This window comes from Pogona vitticeps, chromosome 1 (assembly GCF_051106095.1).
Source record: "Pogona vitticeps strain Pit_001003342236 chromosome 1, PviZW2.1, whole genome shotgun sequence".
Taxonomy (NCBI): domain Eukaryota; kingdom Metazoa; phylum Chordata; class Lepidosauria; order Squamata; family Agamidae; genus Pogona; species Pogona vitticeps.
Window position 1 is genome coordinate 282,865,973 of NC_135783.1, and position 20,963 is coordinate 282,886,935.

General features: G+C 40.5%; 1 protein-coding gene across 6 annotated transcripts in view; it reads left to right on the forward strand.

Annotated features, from left to right (window-relative positions):
• The window catches only part of TRIM44 (tripartite motif containing 44), a 146,264-nt gene that overhangs the window by 34,390 nt on the left and 90,911 nt on the right, over positions 1-20,963 (forward strand). For all 6 annotated transcript variants that reach the window (XR_013540679.1, XR_012082481.2, XR_012082480.2 and 3 more), the window contains exon 4: positions 19,751-19,990. Coding sequence is in view for 1 of the 6 variants with exons in the window: in XM_020782798.3 (XP_020638457.3) it covers positions 19,751-19,990 (240 nt within the window). In the remaining 5 variants the exon portion in view is untranslated. The remainder of the gene's footprint in view (positions 1-19,750; positions 19,991-20,963) is intronic.

Consider the following 20,963-nt stretch of genomic DNA (forward strand, 5'->3'; position numbering starts at 1 on the left):
TCCACTTTTTCACATCTGTGTGTGTGGGGGGGGAGGGAGAGACAGAAAATCTGTGGTTCTGGGTATCCATCATAGATCTTGAAGTGTATCACCTGCAGATAATTGGGGACTCCTGGAAGGCAGTGCAGAGCTGGTTTGTGGGCCAGATATGGGTCATAAACTCTTTTAGCGCTTACCATTTGATATTAAGTTCATCCATTTCATTCCATGGCTTGAATTATCTTTAGAATGTTTACCCTATTAGGTCAGAGCCTGAGGATGGGCAAGTTTAGCATGGGGATGAGGTCCACTTCTGTTTTCAAAAGGAGTCTTGTTTTAAAGGCAAATCACTCTTTCTTAAGGCTTCCAGAGCACAATTCCTCTTGTTTTAAGGCAAAGATCTGGGTTAGTCTGCAGGAGTCACAGAAATGGACAGGGAAACTGCTTGTGGGCCGGATTTTAAATTAACTAAAGCAGAAAATATTATTTATCATCTTGAATAAAAATATACTCCCTTTTACTTTCATAATAGTTTATGTCCTTTTCACAGTCAGTTAATTTCTGTTGAACTGGAACATCTGTCATCAAGAGAATGTCATAACATGGATATTAATTTTTACCACATTATTAATTTCAACTCTTTTTTTTCTACTTGACTCTTTCTGATCACTTCTGTCATAAAATATTTCAGATGGTGACTAGAATAATGAGGGATTTACTTCCTTCTGTTTTCAATTGTACTTTTCATAGTTAAATAATCTTAAAAATGTTATTTGGATCTGTTAAATCAGCTATTAGACTTTACAACAAGAACAATCACGTTTAATTTTCCTTTAGGGTGGTTTATTTATATTATTAACTTTTATTTATTTCATTTATAATATATTCTCTCATTCATTTGTGTTCTAAATGGATTGAGTGCCTCTTCCTGTATACTCTTGTGGGATCATTAAGATTTGCTTGTGGGGAGGGCAGGCTATTCCTGCATGTCCCCTCGTTGAGAACTTGTATATAGGAACTATAGAAGACTTTTTTTGGCTGTAACATCTCCACTGTGAAATGCTGTGCCACTGGGGGCTTGGTTGGTGTTATAATTGATATATTTTCCTCATCATGTTAAATAATACAGTATAGTAACAATTGCTACGGAATTAGTAGAGTTAGGGAAGAACCCAGCAAACACAGTACATGAAGAAATGCTAGCTTTTACAAAGTTAGACTTCGCAAAGTAATGAACAAGGCTTCATTTATGTTGCCTATCAATATATTCTTTATATTCTAAAACCATTTTACATTATTTAATTCTTATTTATTAATGCTGTTTCTTTCAATGCATACAAGTCTGAATATAAAAGTATGTATTAGATGGCAGTGTCTGTGGACAGGAATCACATTCTTAACCTGGAATGAATTTCATCAGGACTAAAATTCATATATAACATCCTGGGTTTTGTTCTACCTCTTCTAGGGTATATTGCTGAATCTCTTCCAGTTCTTCCCCACCTCCTTATAACTGTGTTCATGTTTAAGGAGGAGAGAGATAAAGGTAACACCTTGTCACTTTTAGTTTGGACCAGTGATGCGACAGGGAAGGTGAATGTTTCTTTTTTATATCTTACGAGTGGTTCTGGTATATCACCACTGCCAGGCTGGAAAATGTTTTGTCTGTGAGATCTCAGTGGTCCACAGAGGCTTAGGTTTCCTTTCTCATTTTGCCAGGACAGATATCTGAGCACCAACCTTTGATTTCTTTTACCTGGGCTAGAAATCAATGTTTTTTTGCCACCCGCACAACACATCTATCTAGTCTAAGTCTTTTAAAGTATAACTCTGCTGTCTCAGTTTCTCCTTTGATCTGAGTCAAGGGAAATCTGAACAGTACAAGATGACAAATGTGAATGTTACAAGCTGTTTCAGACGTTTGGCAGACTTGCACCAAAATGCCCATTTTTTTATTTTATTTTTTTGCTCTGAGGGAGTGCATCTCAACAGGAAGAAGCCTTGCTCCTCATAAAAAGTTTTAGCCTTGCCATGCTTTTGTTGTTCAGCACAATTTATATAAATGAGATTTGAATGTCAAGATTAAGGAAGTAAAGAACATGAGGTAAACTATTTATTCTCATTGATTTAGGCTGTCTCAATTTGATGAGACATCTCAAACAAGATTTTCCAAGTCCTGCAGGGCAATATCAAGATAAGGAGGGGCATTAAGGTTTTCATATCTTGTGGAGACTGTAAAATTTGTGTCCCTTCCCTCTGACAAGTGCAGTGTGTATATGTGCACATACACAGACATAACAAGCACGGCACAATGGTTGATTGTTAATAAACACCCACTCCAATGCTTCTGAGTAAGCATGACATTTTCAGAATTTTCTTATTACTGCCCTCTCAGAATTTTCCAGGAATTCCCCCAACCAGAATTCTGGAAGTTGAATCCAGAAAGCCAAGTTCTCAGAGCTGCGTCAGTACTCACTGCTTTCAATTTTCTTCGCCCTCAGGCAGATAAAGTGGTTCCAGACTTAGACTTGTGGAGGCGCATGTGAATTCCTGGTGAATTCTGGGAGCTGCAGGAAAAAAATCCAAAATTCTCATACTTACTTCTTAGCCCTCAGGCCCCTTCAGTGAAGCAGTATTTGATATCATTTTGGGCAAACAACACTGTGCAAAAAATTACTTTGTGCAACTATTAGTTGTGTTAGACTGTTATTTTGCACAATTTTGCTTGTTTTGTTAAAAAAAGCGATCTCATTCTTCTTTTCTTTTGTCAAGAGTACCACAAAACTCTCATCCCTCTTGTGGGGAAAGGTGAAAAACTTAACAGTTTTTCATCTTCACTGCCACTATTGATTGTACTCTGATGCACGTCTGCCGTTGTTTCTGTAATTATTTTGAGCTTGGAAGTCAAGCTCAAATTGTTTTCTTTTCTCTCTCTCTCTCTCTCTCTCTCTCTCTCTCTCTCTTTTTCTCTTTTGCTAATTTTAATTGTCCTGGAAGATCTGCATAGACAAACTGTTTCAATCTCTATATCCTTGACTTGTATGGTTTGGCCCCGAAAAATTCCTTAGTGTTTTTGCTCCTGTAGCCATTTTCCCAGCAGCAGTACAAGACTTGATTAATCCACAGGCACTGCCGTTATTTTTAGCATTATACTTTTGCAAAGGGTGGGTGATGATTTATGGCTTTGTCTAGCAAAAATCTGGCTGCCTTTCTCTATATGGGACTTGGATGCATTCCAGCAACTGCATCCAAAAGGCCTCATCTTTGATAGTTGCCATCTTTTAAATAGCTTTTTTATTTCCTTGATTAAGTAGTAAGAACCTGAGAATCCTGAAATGAAAACTACCTGTCCTCCCCCTTGCCCACAACTCTCTCTCTCTCTCTCTCTCTGTGTTTCTTGGGTATGTGTCTGGTTCTTTTCCCCCAGTCATTGGACATGTGTCTATTTTGCCTCTGAGATTAAGAACTGGTAATATGTTTTAGTTTCCAGATGAGTAACAGTAGTACTTTTTCGTAAAGCCCATAAAGAGTCTTATGGTACTTAAATTTTTTAATTTATTTTAAAAAAACTGGTGATAAAGTGAGGGATATAAAAGGTAAGGGGAATGGACAAAAAAAGAGGAGGAGAAGGAGAACATAAAATATACTGTCATCAAATCCTGTTGTTTGTGTTACCATATCAAGTCCATTTTTCGCCTTTCTACAGTTTAATTGCGCTTCCAGATTTCTACTTGCAGTTACCTCTTAGTTTAATTCTATGTATATCAGGCTAGTTTAATTCTATGTATATCAGGCTGTATCTACTGACTTAAGCCATTTGTTACAAAAAATATTGATCTGTAATATTCCACTAAACCCAGAATTGTTTTTACTGAATATTACACCAGAGAATATAGATAAGACAAAGAGTTATCTAGTTATACATATAGTTAACGCAGCCAGAATTCTTTATGCTTAGAATTGGAAGAAATCGGAGATACTGAATCAAGAGGAGCTCTTGGAGAAGATTTGGGAAGCGACAGAGATGGATATACTATCGGAAGCGTTGAAAGACTTCCAGTAGAAGAGTTTTATGGCATTTTAAAGTCTTTTTATCTTGTTTGCATCCTCACCTGGCAAAGACTCTCACCTCCATGGGAATGTGTATAAATATGGAGGACAAGTGTTTGTGCTGTTTGGATCTGCAGAAGTGGATTTTGAGCCAAAAAAGTTCACACTTTAGTTTTAAAGTGTCCCAGTATTTTTTTTCTCTTTCTCTCTCCATCTCTTTCTCTTTTCTTTCCCTCTTTTAACTTTGCCAATGGCTATTTCTCGGGAAGAATTATTATGGTTACCATGTATACCTCAAGTGTGAGAATTAACTAGTGTACTTTTGGAATAAAATAAACATTGATTACACCCCTTTCCGTCTGCATTTCAAGGTTAAAATATTAAGATTTCTTTAACCTTGACTGAAGCCTGTTCTTTAAAACATCTGTCCAGGGCTGATGACATATATTAGTGAATATTACTGGAAATGGGGAAAAAAGGAAGATGCATGTCTTCTGTTTTTGTTGGTGGTCAGACATGGGCCATGACTTTGAGCCTGAGCTGAGAAGCGTAGCAACCGCTTCTGTCCCTTTAAGGACTCAGATGTCAAGAGTGGAATAATTACATTTGTTTGATCCCTTTATGCCAGCACACTTTCATGAAGGCATCAATGTGCCAAGAAACAGCATGTTTTGTGGGAGTTCCTATTTCCTTCTTACCCCATTTGCCTTGTTTGTCTAGAAATTATTTTTAAAATAGAGATGCCAACAAACCATTATCTTCACATTTATTTGCAAAGAAATAAAAGTTTCGAAAGCCACCAAAATTGTTCTTATTGTTAGTCATTTCTTCTCCATAATTCCTTTTTTCTTACTTACTTTGTGCTATTTCAAGTCTCCTACAATATTCTCTGCCAAACGGTGACTCATTTGTGCAAACAGATAATTATGAAGCAAATGCCACTTTTGACAAGCAGAGCAAGCCTGTCAGGCTCTTTTCCCCCTTGGGGAACACCACTTTGTGTTTCCAGTACTAGATTATATTTGACATTTAATTTAAAAGCCCTTGGTACCTACTCCTAGTACTTTACAATGATAATAAAGATAAGTAACTGAGAGCTGCTTATGATAGAACCTTTATTCTTCCAGTTGCCACTTCAGATTTTGCTGAAGTGCCCTATTTGCATTGAAGAAAATACAGATGGAAAAGAATAGATCCAAAATTATTTAATGATGAAAGTCATTATTTTTTATTCCTTGTGTGGTACACATGCATGCAGAGAAAGCAAAAACAAGAGGAGTGAGATGTCTTGACAAAAGAGTCAGTGCTTTGAAGATTCTAATAATTTAGTTTCCAACTTGTTGACACTTACTTTCCTTGTGTATACATGGAAAATATTTATTAATCTGTGGTAAACCTGGCGCAGGGACAGCGCAACTGGTAATATTGGCATGGGCGCTTCAGTCATGAATGGGAAAGCTAATATTCCTTTATACAGTGGACCCCTGACTTACAGACGGCTTGACTTACAGACTTTTTGAGTTACAGACTTCTCTGGCTGCAAAATTTAGGTTTGACTTGCAGCCTGAGAATTGACTTCAGACCAGAAAAAAACCAAAATGGAACAAAAATGGCCTGTTACGGGATTAATCGGTTTTCAATGCACTGTAGGTCAATGGAGACTTGACTTACAGACTTTTTGATTTGAGAACCGCCTTCCAATACGGATTAAGTACTCAAGTCAAGACCCCACTGTATGCTCTTTTCCCCTCCTTTACCTCATAGATACCATGGTGCTGGCATTATCATGGCTTTGTTGGACACTGAGGCATGAAGTAGGTCACATGAACGATTCTGTTTAAATTGAATTGGCTACCAGTTGCTGCCTGGGCTCAATTCAAAGTGCTTGTTTTGACATATAGTAAGCCCTAAACGGCTTGGGCCCTCGATACCTGAAGGACTGCCTCCTTCCATATGAACCTACCCAGCAGTTAAGATCTAGCCAGGGGGCCCTCCTGAAAGAGCCGTCCCTCAAGGAGGTAAGAGGGATGGCTTGTAGACAAAGGGCCTTTTCGGCAGCTGCCCCCAAACTATGGAACGCCATCCCGAGGGAGATTTGTCTGGTGCCAGTGTTGATGATGTTTCAGCACCAGGTCAAAACTTTCCTGTTCCAGAAGGTTTTTAATTGAAATAATATCAACTGTGGATCCTGATAGCAATTTTCAGAACATTGTATTTTTAATTGCATTTTAATTGTATTTACTGTAATCTTTTTAAAGCAAAGCAAAGCGTGCTGCTTATATACCACCCCATAGTGCTTCAAGCACTCTCTGGGCAGTTTACAAGTTAATTATGCAGGCTACACATTGCCCCCCACCCCAACGAGCTGGGCACTCATTTTACTGGCCTTGGAAGGATGGAAGGCTGAGTCAACCTTGAACCGCTACCTGGGATTGAACCCCATGTCGTGAGCACAGTTTTGGCTGCAGTACAGCGTTTTAACCACTGCGCCACGAGGCTCTTGTATTTACTGTATTTAAATGTTTTACTTTTACTGTATTTAAATTATTGTAAACCACCCAGAGACCTTTGGGTAGTGTGGCCAGCATATAAGTCAAATAGATAGATAGATAGATGGATAGATGGATAGATAGATAGATGGATAGATGGATAGATAGATGGATAGATAGATAGATAGATAGATAGATAGATAGATAGATAGATAGATAGATAGATAGATAGATAGATAGATAGATAGATAGATAGATAGATAGATAGATCGATAGATCGATAGATCGATAGATCGATAGATCGATAGGAGAACTTCACTAATATGGAAATACAGCTGCAACTGTGTCTCCACCTCTTCCCTTCAGAGTTAACATCTCAGTTAGTACACTGTAGTCAAAGGAAGGCCCTGTCTACCTTTTAGAATAAATCTTTTAGAAACCTCAAAGTTAGAGAGTCTGTACCATAGATCACATAGGCAAGCCTGTTTCTTTATGTCTGGAAGTGTTGAAGTGTTATCAGCACCTGTTCTCTAGAAGTCCTACATTTCTTGAGATACCGTGTATGCCTCTGGATGTCAGAATATGGTGTGCCAAAACCTATGTGGAAATAGTAGAATCACCATTTTTGCTATATAAACAAGTGGTGCTGTTTTGCATGCTACAATAAATGTATATACATAAATCTGTGTGCGTAGAAATCACTGGGTGTAAAAGTCAATATGAGGACTGGGTTCTTTAAAAAAAACCTGGGCTTCAGATCAGAAGCATTGCTGCCAGTTGGCTGTATGTACCTATATATAATCATGTAAAGAATTTAGTGATAGCTGTACAGTGGTGCCTCGCTTAACGAGCGCTTCGTTTAACAATGAATTCGCATAACGATTAAATTTTTGGGTCCTGTTTCGCTTAACAATGGTTTAAACAGCCTCATGTTTGCTGTTTTTTAAATGTTATAAAGTTAAAGTTTACTGTTTAAAATGTTTGAAATCATAAAGTGCTCTTAATAAACCCTTTGTTAACCAAATTTGACTTTGTTCTGACGATTTTTTAATTTGTTGTTGAATTTTCCCCCGCTTTGAGATGCATTGAATAGGTTCATTTCAATTGGGGAACTGCATTTCACTTAGCGATGTTTCCTATGGCAATTTTCGCTTAAGGACGGCAATTCGTTCCTATTGGAACAGATTATCCGGTTTTCAGTGCATTTCAATGGGAAACCGCATTTCGCTTAGTGATGTTTTCACTTAGCGACGAATTTTTTGGAACCAATTAAAATTGTTAAGTGAGGCACCACTGTACATCAGGATGGCCAGTATTGGGCTGGGTAGGTGCAGGCTGATTCCCTTGCTGGTTGTGGCATTCCCCGTACCTGCCATGCACAGAACTTGGAAAAGATAGTTTTTCTGGGCAACAGTTCCGCAAACCCCTTAGCTACTTTGGTCATTAGCCATGTAGTTTTAGTCAAGAAAATTAACTTTTTCGAGCTCTGCCCATGTATCTTGCTTCTGAAAGGGTTCATTTTCATTTTCAATCCAACATGCTATTAAGGTTGCCCCAGAGACATCTGAAGTTAACGTGGAGGTATATCTCATTACAAAAAATAGCAGTCTGTCAACTTCTCCTAGTTTTTGGTTACTGAGTGCAGTGTACCATGGGCACTTTTTGATGAAACAGTCTCCTAGTATTTGAGATACTACATTTTAAAGTCTAGGCGGTTTCTAGAACAGGAGGAGAGAGAGAAAGTTAGAAACAGATTAACAACGAAGCCAAGTAATTGTGGTAATACAGTCGTGCCCCCGCTTAACGATTGCCCCACATTATGACGAATCCACTTTACGACAATGTTTTTACGATCACAATTGCGCAATTTCACTTAGCGATGATCGGTTCCCTGCTCTGGGAACCGATTTTCGCTTTACGATGATCAAAAACAGTGGATCGTCGGGGTTTCAAAATGGCCACTGGGTGTACAAAATGGCTCCCCGCTGTGCTTAGGGACGGACTCCTCGCTGTACAGGCACCGAAAATGGCCACCGTATGGAGGATCTTCGCTAGACTGTGAGTTTTCAGCCCATTGGAACACATTGAACGGTTTTCAGTGCGTTTCAATGGGCTTTTTAATTTTGCTTTACGATGTTTTCGCTTAACAGTGATTTTCCTAGAACAGATTATCGTCATTAAGCAAGGCACCACTGTACAAAGAAAACATCTGTGATTAATGGGAGACCTACAAGAAACCAGTGTTGTTAACATAGTTTATATCAGATAATGGCTGAACTACTGTAAAGAGACCATCACCACTTAGCTGTATGAAATCTTCTGTCTTTGCTGGAGGGAAGGTGGAGTACCACAAGACATGAAGGATGCAAACATCATCACATTGTACAAGAACAAAGGTGACGGGGCGACTGCAATAACTACTGTGGCATATCTCTTCTCAGCATTGTAGGGAAGCTGCTTGCCCGTGTTGTGCTGAAGAGACTCCAGGTGCTTGCAGACAGAGTCTATCCAGAATCACAGTGTGGATTTCAAGATAGTAGATCCACCACTGACATGGTATTTTCCCTCAGATAGTTGCAGGAGAAATGTAGGGAACAACGACAGCCACTCTTTGTGGCCTTCATAGATCTCACAAAGGCCTTTGACTTGGTCAGCAGGGATAGCCTTTTTAAAATACTTCCCAAGATTGGATGTCTACCGACTCCTTAATGTCATCAGGTCTTTTCATGAATAAATGAAGGGCATTGTAATTTTTGATGGCTCAACATCAGATCCCTTTGACATCCGAAGAAGAGTGAAACATGGCTGTGTCCTCGCACTGACTTTTTTTGCTGTCATGCTGAAGCACACTTTTGGAACTGCAACAGAAGGTGTCTATCTCTGGACTAGATCAGATGGAAAGCTCTTTAATCTCTCTAGATTGAGAATGAAGACCAAAGTCCAACTGAAATGCATGTGGGACTTCCTCTTTGCCAATGATACAGCCATTGTTGCTCACTCTACTGAAGACCTCCAACAACTCGTGAATCGTTTTATCAAGACGTGCCAAGACTTTGGGTTAACAATCAGCCTGAAGAAAACACAAGTCATGGGCCAGAGCATGGACTCACCTCCCTCTATTACCATCTCAACACAAGAATTCGAGGTTGTTCATGATTTCGTGTACCTTGGCTCAACGATCTCTGACACTCTCTTGATGTCGAGCTGGATAAACGCATTGGCAAAGCAGCTACCATATTCTGTAGACTCACAAAGAGAGTATGGCTTAATAAGAACCTGACGGTATATACCAAGATCCAGGTCTGTAGAGCCTGCGTCCTGAGTGCCCTCCTGTACTGCAGTGAGTCATGGACCTTTGTGTATGGCAGGAGAGGAAGCTGAACACATTCCATACGCATTGTCTCTGATGCATTTTTGGTATCACCTGACAGGACAAAGTTCCAAATCGAGTACAGTGGTGCCCCGCTAGACGCTTACCCCAGTAAATGACAAAATTGCTTGATGATTACTTTTTTGCGATCGCAAAACGATGGTTCCTATGGGGGAAATCTGCTTTACGTTGATTAGGTCCTTGCTTTGCGAACCATTTGTTCGCAAAACAATGTTTTTTCTGGCTCCGCAAAATGGCTTCCCTTCACAAAATGGCTTCCCTCCCTTCGCAAAATGGCTGTTTTCTGGACAGAAGCTTCGGAAGACAGTGATTTTAAACAGCTGATCGGCGGTTCTCTATTGGCGATCTTCGCTGGATGATGAGGTATTTCCCCATTGGAACACATTAACCGGTTTTCAATGCATTCCAATGGGGGTTTTTCCCTGCATGACAACAATTTCGCTGTACAGCGATTTTAACTGAACGGATTATCGTTGTCATGCGGGGCACCACTGTAGTCCTAGAATGAGCTGGAATTTTTAGCATGTATACATTACTGAAACAGTGATGTCTATGTTGGCTCGGGCATGTTGTGAAAATGGCTGATGGTTGGATTCAAAAAGATCTCCTGTTTGAAGAATTAGTGCAGGGACATCACCCCAGAAGGAGACCACAGTTGCGATACAAAGATATCTGCAGGCAGGATCTGAAGGCCTTAGGAATTAGTGTTGCCAGATACATGGGTACCAAAAGGAGGACATAGAAAGACAAAGAAGAGGACAGAGGAGGACATATTGAATGTTTCATTTGAATCGTTCCCAATTAAACCCGCAATCAATACAATTTTTTTACAATAGCTGCCAATAAATGTCTCTTAGTGAACCGACCAAGAAACAGTCATGTTAAAAAATAAAAATAAATTCAATTGAGACTTTTTTTCAAAACACCAAAAAATATTATTTAAACAGCCAATTGTACCCAAATCCACCCTGGTCCAGCTACAGGATCCCCCAGCCACTTGCACTCTGTACAGGCTCAGAGGCAACCTTGCGAATCTGGACGCTGAAACAAGGCTCCCGTGCAAGCAAGGGGAAAGCGGCGCCGGGTGAAACCGAATGAGATAGCCTCCCCTCCCCCAAAGGTCATAAGTTCAAGGCTGGGGAGTGTGGGAGTTGGAGTCCCTGAAAGGGACTTTGAACACACACAGTTTGGGCACTCACCTTCCCATCGATGTGCTCAGGCACTGCTTGCTCCTGCCTGGCTCGGCGGGCGGTGCTCCGTTCATGCTGCCTTTCTGGGCTCCACATGGGCTGGGTGGGCATGGCGGCAGGTAATGAGGCGCAGGTGGGTGGGAGTGGGGAAAGATGGGGGGGGGTCCTTCCACCTCTCCCCTGCCATCCAAAACTATAACATAAAATATACAAAAGCCTGATATTTTAACATTTTTTATCTTTGCCTGATGGACAGATGACATTAGGCTAAAAATGGGCTAAATAATAGGGTTGCCTGACATCTGGCAACCCTATTAGGAATGGACCTCAACAAATGGGAAACCCTGACATCTGAGTGTTCAGCCTGGAGGCAGGCGATGCATCATGGCCTCTTTCAATTTGAAGAGACCCTTGTCCAGCAGGCCATGGCAAAGAGGCAGTCTCGAAGTCAGCAAAATCAGGGAGCTGAACAGGGGACAAATTGTATTTGTCCTCAATGTGGAAGGGGTGGTCACTCTCGAATTGGCCTTCTCAGCCACACTAGACGCTGTTCCAAGTCCTCTATTCAGAGCATATTACCATAGTCTCTCAAGACTGGAGGATACCTACCTGTCATCAGATAAATCTATTCTCCAAAGTCTTGTTTCTTCTCTATAGGAGGGAATGTGTAGTGACAGAATAAGTTGCTTAGTATTTTTCACCTATTTTGTATTTTGTTTTGTTTTAATATCAGTTAAAAAGCTTCTAGAAGCTTCTTTATAGTAAGAATCCTATACTTATGCCAGCACCAGTATAATGATATAAGTTACAACAGTGAATTGCCACTGATTATGGAGTTACTGCTTTGTATCCCTTATTCCAGTTCTCCTCAGATGACTAGTCCATGATGAGGGCCACAAATATTAACATATTAACTAGCAACAGTTTGTGTTACAGTTTATACTACTGCACTTACGCCAGCATAACTGGCCAATAGGATTCTGGCCTGTACTGAAATTTGTAAACTGGTAAAATATTTAAATAAGAGATTTAAGTATGCATTCATGAAAATGCGTTAATCTTCCGTGAATAACATAAATATGAATGTGGAAGCTCCTTTGAACACAAAAGAAACACTATCATAGCACTGTATAGCTCCTATTCATTTCAGTGAAGCAAATTTATTTAGATTTTTTAAAATATATATATATATCCTACCTTTCTTCTGAAGAGGACCCAAGACAGCTTATAGGAGACTCTCATCAGGGGCTTGATCTCTATAAGTACTTTGAAGAGACTGAATAGTTTGGAGATGAAAATGGGATTGGTTGTCTTTGAAGGTCACTGGCGCTTCTGCTTAACAGTGCAAGTTGCACCCATTGGAAAATACGGTCGAATATTGATGTAGATCACGGGTTCCCATTCTGGGGTCATGATCTTCAAGGGGATTGCAAAGTGTTTTCTTGGGGGCTGTGGGGCTTAAACCAGCTGTTTCCATCCAGATACCTATGATGAAGCTAATGGGTTACTTCTTGTTTCATTTTCTCCGCAGGGGTTAAAGGTACTGAGTTGGGCTCTTAGAGAGGAAGGGAATGGGACAGGGGAATGGGGGATGCAGTTTTTAAAAGTCACTTCTTCCGTCTCTCTTTTTTCTTCCTCCAGAGAAAAATGGGGTTTCTTTTCCCCTAAGGGTTGTCTCTCTTTCCGGGGTCTGTGGCTTCCTCCCCCAGTTGTGCCTGGGCATAGTGTTGGTGAGTCCATCCCAGCTGGACTGGTGGGGAGGCTAGGAAAAAGTTGGAGTGCAGAGTGGGAGCAGGCAGAATCCACGTTGGAAGCCCAGCCAAGCAGAGGGGAGGGGATTCCCCTCATCAGGCAGTAGATATTGGGTGCCAATGTTATGTGCTGTAAAATTGCTGCTGCCTATGAATTAATGCTCCCCCATCCCTCAAAAACCTCACTCCTATAATAAAAAATCCTGCTGCAGTCTTGTAAAATAAAGGCTGTGGTTTCTCTACTGAATGACTCCATCTCAAGTTATGTATTCCTCTTTTCCTTGTTGTTGCTGTTTAGTTGTTAAGTTGTGTCTGACTCTCTGTGACCCCATGGACCAGAGCACTCCAGGCCCTCCTGTTTTCCACTGCCTCCCGGAATTGTGTCAAATTCATGTTGGTAGCTTCGATGACACTGTCCAACCATCTTATCCTCTGTTGTTCCCTTCTCCTCTTGCCCTCACACTTTCCCAACATCAAGGTCTTTTCCAGGGAGTCTTCTCTTCTCAAGAGATGGCCAAAGCACTGGAGCCTCAGCTTCAGGATCTATCCTTCCAGTGAGTACTCAGGGGTGATTTCCTTCAGAATGGATAGGTTTGTTCTCTTTGCAGTCCAGGGGACTCTCAAGAGTCTCCACCACCACCACAATTCAAATTTTCCTAGCATTATTTTATTTTCTCTTTTCCTAGCATTATTTTATTTTCTAGGAGAGTTTGTCTTGTTGTGATAGTTTATCCCATTAAAATGCCTCTTTGTGCAAATGTGCTGGCGGGGGCATCGCAGGTTACTTGGCTACTATAAAAGGCAGTTACAATTCAAAAAAGGTTGGGAACTACTATCTCAAGTAACTACTTTGGCTGGTTCCATTGTGTTGTGTTTGTGTGTGGATCTTTCCTCTCAAGCTGTTTTCTAATTTTGTTTCTTTTGAAAGAACCTTTGAAAGGAAGAAAGGATCTTGGGTGGGAGGGCCAAGATATCTGACTTTCCATTTAAAATGTGTGGGCGTACAGTACATTTGAAGAAGTAGGAAGAAGAGGCTGTTCTGTGTAAACTCGGCAATCTGTCTTACAAAAATAATGTCTGCTACAAAAGGCCCTTTCAACTATTGATGTCACTCTTAAACACCCACCCTATCTCTTTGGTTCTAAGCAAAATTGCCTTTCGCCAGCTGATTTGTTGAGCTGTGAGTATAGTGTATGGGGGGGGGAAATGCTGCTATTGATGGGGACAGCATCTTTGGATGCAGCATCTAACTGAGCAGTTGTCAGAAGCATTGTTTCTTATGGAATGAAATTACTTTATAAACAGCTGTGATAGGAGATCATGAAGTCAATGTGGCTAAATCTGCAGTGCAGTATGCTGCCACTTTCTAATGGAGCTCAATTGTTACCTGGAGACTCTTTGTTCCCCATATAAAGTAATCATATTCATTGAACTGAATTATTTCTTTGAGACTTTATGCACAGAGGAAGCACAACTGAAAAACTGTAGTGACGTGAGTCTTGAGACCAAACGGCCACATGGTAGAGGTTGGGTAACTCTCTAGCTATGGACTTTCTTAAAAATAAAACAACAAAAAAAAAATAACAACAGGTCTGATTTAAAAAATGTTGTTGTACAGTAACCACATTTATTTTTCTGCAAGTTGGCCTGATATTCCTGATGAGTGCCATCAAACAGCAAATGCACAGCGCACTAATGAGCTGCTGCTGAGCAGTTGTCAGAAGCATCATTTGTAATGGAACAAAATTGCTCTATAAACAGACAGGCTGGGAGGCCGGTGAATGACTAATCTGAAATTCTTTGAATTGGCTTGCTTCATGAGTGGGGAATCCGGCAAGAACAGGGCCCTGCCTGTATTTCAAGGGATTGTATTGTTACCCTTCCTCTGTAGTGGGTGCCTCTGTGTTTTGTACAGAAAGTTGAATGAATGTGTGACAACCAGGGAAATTTATTGGTGACTGCACCATTCTGCAGCGTGGAGATCCTCTACTGAAAACCAATAATACAAAACAGCCTTGTCAGTAATTATTCAGTGGACAGTTGTCTTCCCTCTGCACTTGCTGCCTGAGCGCCCCCCCCCCCCCCCAGTTTTCCCATATGCTTCTTGCTGTGTTATTCAACTGTGGTTTCCAGGCTGCCCATATATGTATGACTGCCAGGAAGAATTGATGGCTGGTGCAGTTATAAGACCAATATAGCCTTATGTGTGACATCTCATCCATGTACTTTTTTCTTTTGAAAGGTTTTATAGACATTTTTAAACCAAAGGGAGAACTACAGTAGTTTCTATGGGATGGAAAAGGCAGAGTAAGTAGGATTCACTTCCTTGGCTAGTTCAGTGGTACATGGGTTGTGTGTAGAGAACAGGGTATAGTGGTAGAGTTCTCTATAGGCATTTCCAGATAGCATGTCCGAAGTAGATGACACACAACATATACGTATTAAAAAGAGAGTGTGATTCCAGATGGATAGTCTGTAGTGCTACCATTCAGAAAGATGTGCAGCTATTCTGTCTTACTGACTTGCACAGACTTTTTGCTGAAAGGAAAAAAGATAAATGTATAGGTGAGAAACCATGAAATAGTCAAAAGTGAAAGACTGCTTCTGAACTTCCTCCTCAGTTGTAAAATTCAATAAATGAGACAGGGCATTTTAACAATAAAAGCTTTGTCTGGAAGGCTTCGAAGGTATCATGCTTTATTTATTTTTCAGAGGATTAGACATTTTATTAGTCTGTTCTAATAAAAGCAGAGTTAAAACTTACATGTTTATTTCAATTTGAGCTTTTGTGAATTTCAATCCATGTGCTTGGACTCTGGTTGGGGGAAGGGTAGCTATGAAGGCGGTCAAAGTAAGCACTGCACGTCCAAATCTCATACCCACCTTCCCCACTACCATGGACTCTGTATGCATACTGTATCTTTGGTCCAGATATTGGGCTCTGTATTTTGAAATTGATTCTTCAGGTCCATCAGAACACAACAGTGATCTTAAAATGTTCATTTTGAAAAGAGGGAAGAGGATTATGGGTAAGCAGTTGATTGATTAACAGTATACATAGGTTACCCTATAGCAGAGTTCTCAAGGTGACCCACAACAATAAGTTAATTTGAGTTGGCAAACCCATACTGCCTGAAATGCCTGAAGTCTCCCCCACCCCCCACCTTCATTTATTCTGGCTTCCGTCCTAGTTTAAGAACAAAAATAGGATTTAAAAGTGCCGTAAGAAGGAGATTGGAATTGTGTTTAGAATACCATTTCCCAATCTGGATTGAGTGCTGAAGTCTTGTGCCTTCCATGACCATTGCTATGTTGACACATGCTGCTGACTTCCTTTCTTGTTTCCTACAATATACACTGTACAGTACAGCTGCAAGTTACTGCGCCTGATCACTGTAAGCTACTCTGGTTACTCATCTCCTTCTAAAGATAATTAAACATGGGGCTTTTAGCATTTCATGGTTTGCAGTCCATATATATTAAGAATCACCTTTCTTTTTCAAGCATCATCTTTTCTTGAGTGAATCCATCCGGCAGGTCAAGGCCACCTATCAATAACGGCTCTCCATCCAAGAGAGAGCGTGGATGGGCATTTATAGTGGTGACTCCAAAGATCTGAAACCTTCACCTTATTAATAGGTTTGGGATAGATAAAGGCTGGGAGGCTTTCTTTTTAAAGCAAATATTTAGCTGACCTCATACTTCTTCCTCACAAAAGTGGTTTTTAAAAATTATCATTAATGGTTTTTCCTCTCATAAGTGCTTTTGTACTGTTTTTTGAGGGAAACAGTTTTGCATCAATAAAGGCCTGTTCATATTTAAGACGTGCTTTCCCCTTCATTTATATCTTCTACCCTGTCACTGAAATTGCAGAACTTCTGAAGGTGAAAAGCTGGCTGGCTAACTAGCTTTATAGCTGGCAGGATATCTGGCTAATAGGATGAATGCCTCTGAAGTAAGTGAGCTGTTTCAGCATTCCGGTTTTACTGCTTCCTACCCTTGACCTGTGCAGGTTGTTTCCCTCTTGAGAATGCCGCATGGGCAATTTCTACAAATGCTTCAGCACAAGATCTTTTTTTAAAAAATCTCATTTTTTGCCACTATCCAGTAGTGCTAATTGAAGAAGCAATGTGCGGCTTATGCCGTATGCCGACTGCAGCCCCACCAGAAGAATGCAGTGGTTGTCTATCAAGATATTTCAGAAGAATGCTTCTTCTTTTTTGGTACTTAAAGTTTTTAATATTTTCTCTCTCTCAGCTACCATTAAATGGATGTGTAAAAAGAATCTGCTTGCAAGCTTTGTCTTCCACACCATTTTCCCCCTTTACAGCAGCCTCATTTTTACCAGCATTCAAAATAGTGCCCATCTGTGATTTGCAACTTCAGTTTTTATAGGTTACTCGCTGCCAGTTAGTGTTGACATGCTGAGCTGCTAAAGTCATACAGCCGTAGGGACAGAATTGGAGAGGGTGTTTTGGCCGATCTTTTTGGAAGATACTCCATTTCTAACACTTTCTTGAAGCGACCATGATGGTTCCTGGTGTTGGGAAGTAGATGTTCAGCTTCCCTGTCACAGGCCTGGAAAGGAAGGCTCCTTGGGAATATTGTCCCAGCCTCTTCCTCCTAGCAAAAGGTACACAAAGATTGCAGTCCCTTTATGCCAAGTGTGGGGAGCTATGATCTTCCAGATGTTTTCACTTGTACCTTCCATCAGTCCCAGTGGCATGGCCAGTGGTAAGCAACTGTGACTGTAGCAGCCCAGAAACACTGATTGGGTCAAAGGCTTCCCACCTCTACTATACACTCTCACCTCGGAATCTCTCCCACTAAATGCAGTGGAACTCATATCTTGATAAATATGCATAAGATTGCACTCCATGTTTTCTGTGCTTATAGATTTGCCGTACAGAACTATGGCTTGTACCTTTGCATAATCCGCTGGAAGAGAAACATGCATGAAGCTGTCTGTGTGTGAGGAATAAATAGAAAAAAATCTGAAGCAAAACTAAAACTGTTTCAAAGAGCTGAACCTTTCTCTGAAATAGCTAAATAAGCCAACCTATTTAGGAAGCGTAAATTTATGCATCGTGTTTTTGGCTGTTGCTTGGAGGAAACTGGATGTTCTTTATGATTAACAGACTTTCTATATATGAGGTGTTCATGTTGGCTGCTGGCATAACATTTTGCTGCTGTTCTCTGGTTTGTGATTTATTTTGTCATCTTGAAATCTCTGTCTATAATGATGATGATGATGACAATAATTATTATTTAATTTAATTTAATTCCAATAATGGACCAGAACTTTTACAAAGCAATAATGAGCTAGTTCCCAGTTTTATTCAAAATATGATTGGTGATTACATTTCTTTTCTTAGTCCATTGGACTACTGGTGGCCGTCCAAATGTTGCTGGATTGTAACTCCTATTATCCTTCATTACTGGCTACAGTGATTAGGGTTAATGGGAGGGAGCAGGAGTCCAACAACAGCTGGAAGACCACTGTTTGCTCAAACCTGATTTAGCAGATATCCTTTGATGTGAAGGTTCCTTATCCGATGGCTTTCATTCTCTGTATCTAGACAATCTTTCAGCTGGCCTTAGGTTTGTGCAAGTTGCAAAACTAGGGTAGATTGACAATTGTTCTAGGCACCAGAAGTCTGGCCATTCTTTCATGACCCTTATGATGAACACATTTTGGGCTTCTATTAGCTATGTTGAAGTTCTGGGAGAAAGATGTTACTTGCTACCAACCATAAACCATGTTGGCATGTATCTTCAGGAATCAGTGTGCTGTCCTCCTTCAGTCCTCCCCTCCAGAAATATTTTTGGTAAATTTACCATCACACCACTCCCTCATCCCTTTTTCACTTTTCTTGTTCTACATGCAAACTCATTCGTGGTGGTCCAGAGCTATGACTTGTGAATATCATATGATCCATAAGTTCTGTTGATGTCCTTAGCAAACCTCAGAAAGTCAAAGTAATTAGTGGATTATTCCAAGTGCCCTTGTAGTTACCTACTATGATAAAACTATGTTTCTAAAAGAGCTGAATGTTACCTGGAGGGCTATGTTACATTCTGATGCTCTTGTTCCATATTCACAGTAGTAACATGAATTAGATAGTTAAGATCATGATTAAAAAATGGGAGTTAAAGGGAATGAAAATTAAAATATTTATATAGAAACACAATATTTAATAAACATTTGGGGAATCGTGGTCATTGTACTCCTAAGGGAAGTAAATCAAATAGCTAAGATCATGAGTGCATCCAAAAATCTGTCAAAGTAATTAAAATGTTATATTTATATCATAATTATGTGTGTGAGTTTATCACTCATTAAGTTGTAATCATAATCATGCTGGGAAAGGGAATTAATTACAATTAACTAGTTATTTCCAGCTCTGGGTGGTTCTTTTTTAGCTTCATCTCCCAGTTCTTTTGGTCATGGAAAGTAGAAAGGCCAAGATCCCACAAGATACTTCATTTTCCAGGACCAGCAGACCTGGGATCTTAAGTCCTCTTCCATTTTTTCTACAGCTATCTGTCGTGCTTGCCAAAATCCTTTCGAGGGGGTGTCCCAGTCTTGTAGGACAGGTGTTCAGGGTGCACAGAGGGGTTGCTGCAGTGGGGAAGATGGATTGCTGAAACACCAGAATTCAGTGAAAGTTCACTGTTGGGTGCTGACCATGGAAAAATCCATGTCTGAGTCTGTTTGAAAGAATGGGAGAGATGCAACTCATTCCATGTACTTGGAAGTACTGTAGCAAATATTGCTTCTTTACTACTATTTCACATCAAAACTCTCTGTAGGATTCAAAATTTTCCCTGCTCCAGATAATGGCTTTTTATTATACTTGTTTCAGTTCTTTTAAGTCCCCTTATTCTTTTATATTTTAGGTGACTCAGGGTGAAATGAAGCAATGCATTCAGCAAGAATTTGACAAAGTACGGCATCTCGTTTGTGAAGAGGAGCGGCGAGCTCTTCACCTGGTGGATCTCCAAGAAGCTTTGGCCACAGCTCACACCACAGAGGTTCTGGCCGACATTGATGTCCGCATGGAGAAATTGATGACTGAGATGGCAGAGCTCACAAGACAGCTTAACACCTTTAATGAGCTAGCCCAGCTCAAGCCCAAGGTAAATAAAGAATGTACAAAGCAGCTAACAGCAGCGGGCTGTAAAGCTTTATGATGGGTGCCAAAGTTTAGCCTCCTTTATTGGCTGTCAGTGGTTCAAAGGTGGCCACAAATCCAAGGGGTTATGCAGAATTCTAAGCAATAACCCATTATGAATTGTGTGTGTGGTTATATTGATACCTAATTCACTTAATGTGGTTTACAAGAGCACATGGCCATCTGCTTTTATCTGTTTGAAAGCTAGGTTGTGGTGCTTTACAATAATGAGATGGTATATCTCTGAACCTGAGAGCCTCATGGCACAGTGGTTAAACTGCTGTACTGCAGTCAAAACTGTGCTCACGACCTGGGGTTCAATCCCACGTAGTGGCTCAAGGTTGACTCAGCCTTCTATCCTTCCGAGGTCAGTAAAATGAGTACCCAGCTTGCTGGGGGGGGGGGCAATGTGTAGCCTGCATAATTAACTTGTAAACTGCCCAGAGAGTGTTTGAAGCACTATGGGGCGGTATATAAGCAGCACGCTTTGCTTTATAGAGAGATGCTAACACTTTTATAATCTTCTGAATTCTACCTTCTTTGCCACTTGCTTCCCTTCCAGCTGGAATTCCTAGCATACACATCATCTTTGATCTTGTTAGATCACCTTACAAATTCTAGTTTAGAGTAATAATAATTTTGATATTATTAGTCATCTATGTGGTCTATGTGTTCCAGAGTAGGAATGAGTAGACATGGGGGAAAAGCAAGGCATAGCGCCACATCATATTGCATAGCTATGCCTTCAGTAAGCAAATGATGTAACTCACAGCAGCTTCTCATTCTAGCAACCTGTTGGATCCCCAAATTAAACAGTAGGCAATGGATATTAAGCAGCAGTAAGAGGGGCCAGTGCCAGCTTACTTTCCATCATGTGGAGCAGCAGCTAGTGAAGAAGGTCTGGCTAGCATTGCATGGTCACGCAGAGCAGGAAGAAA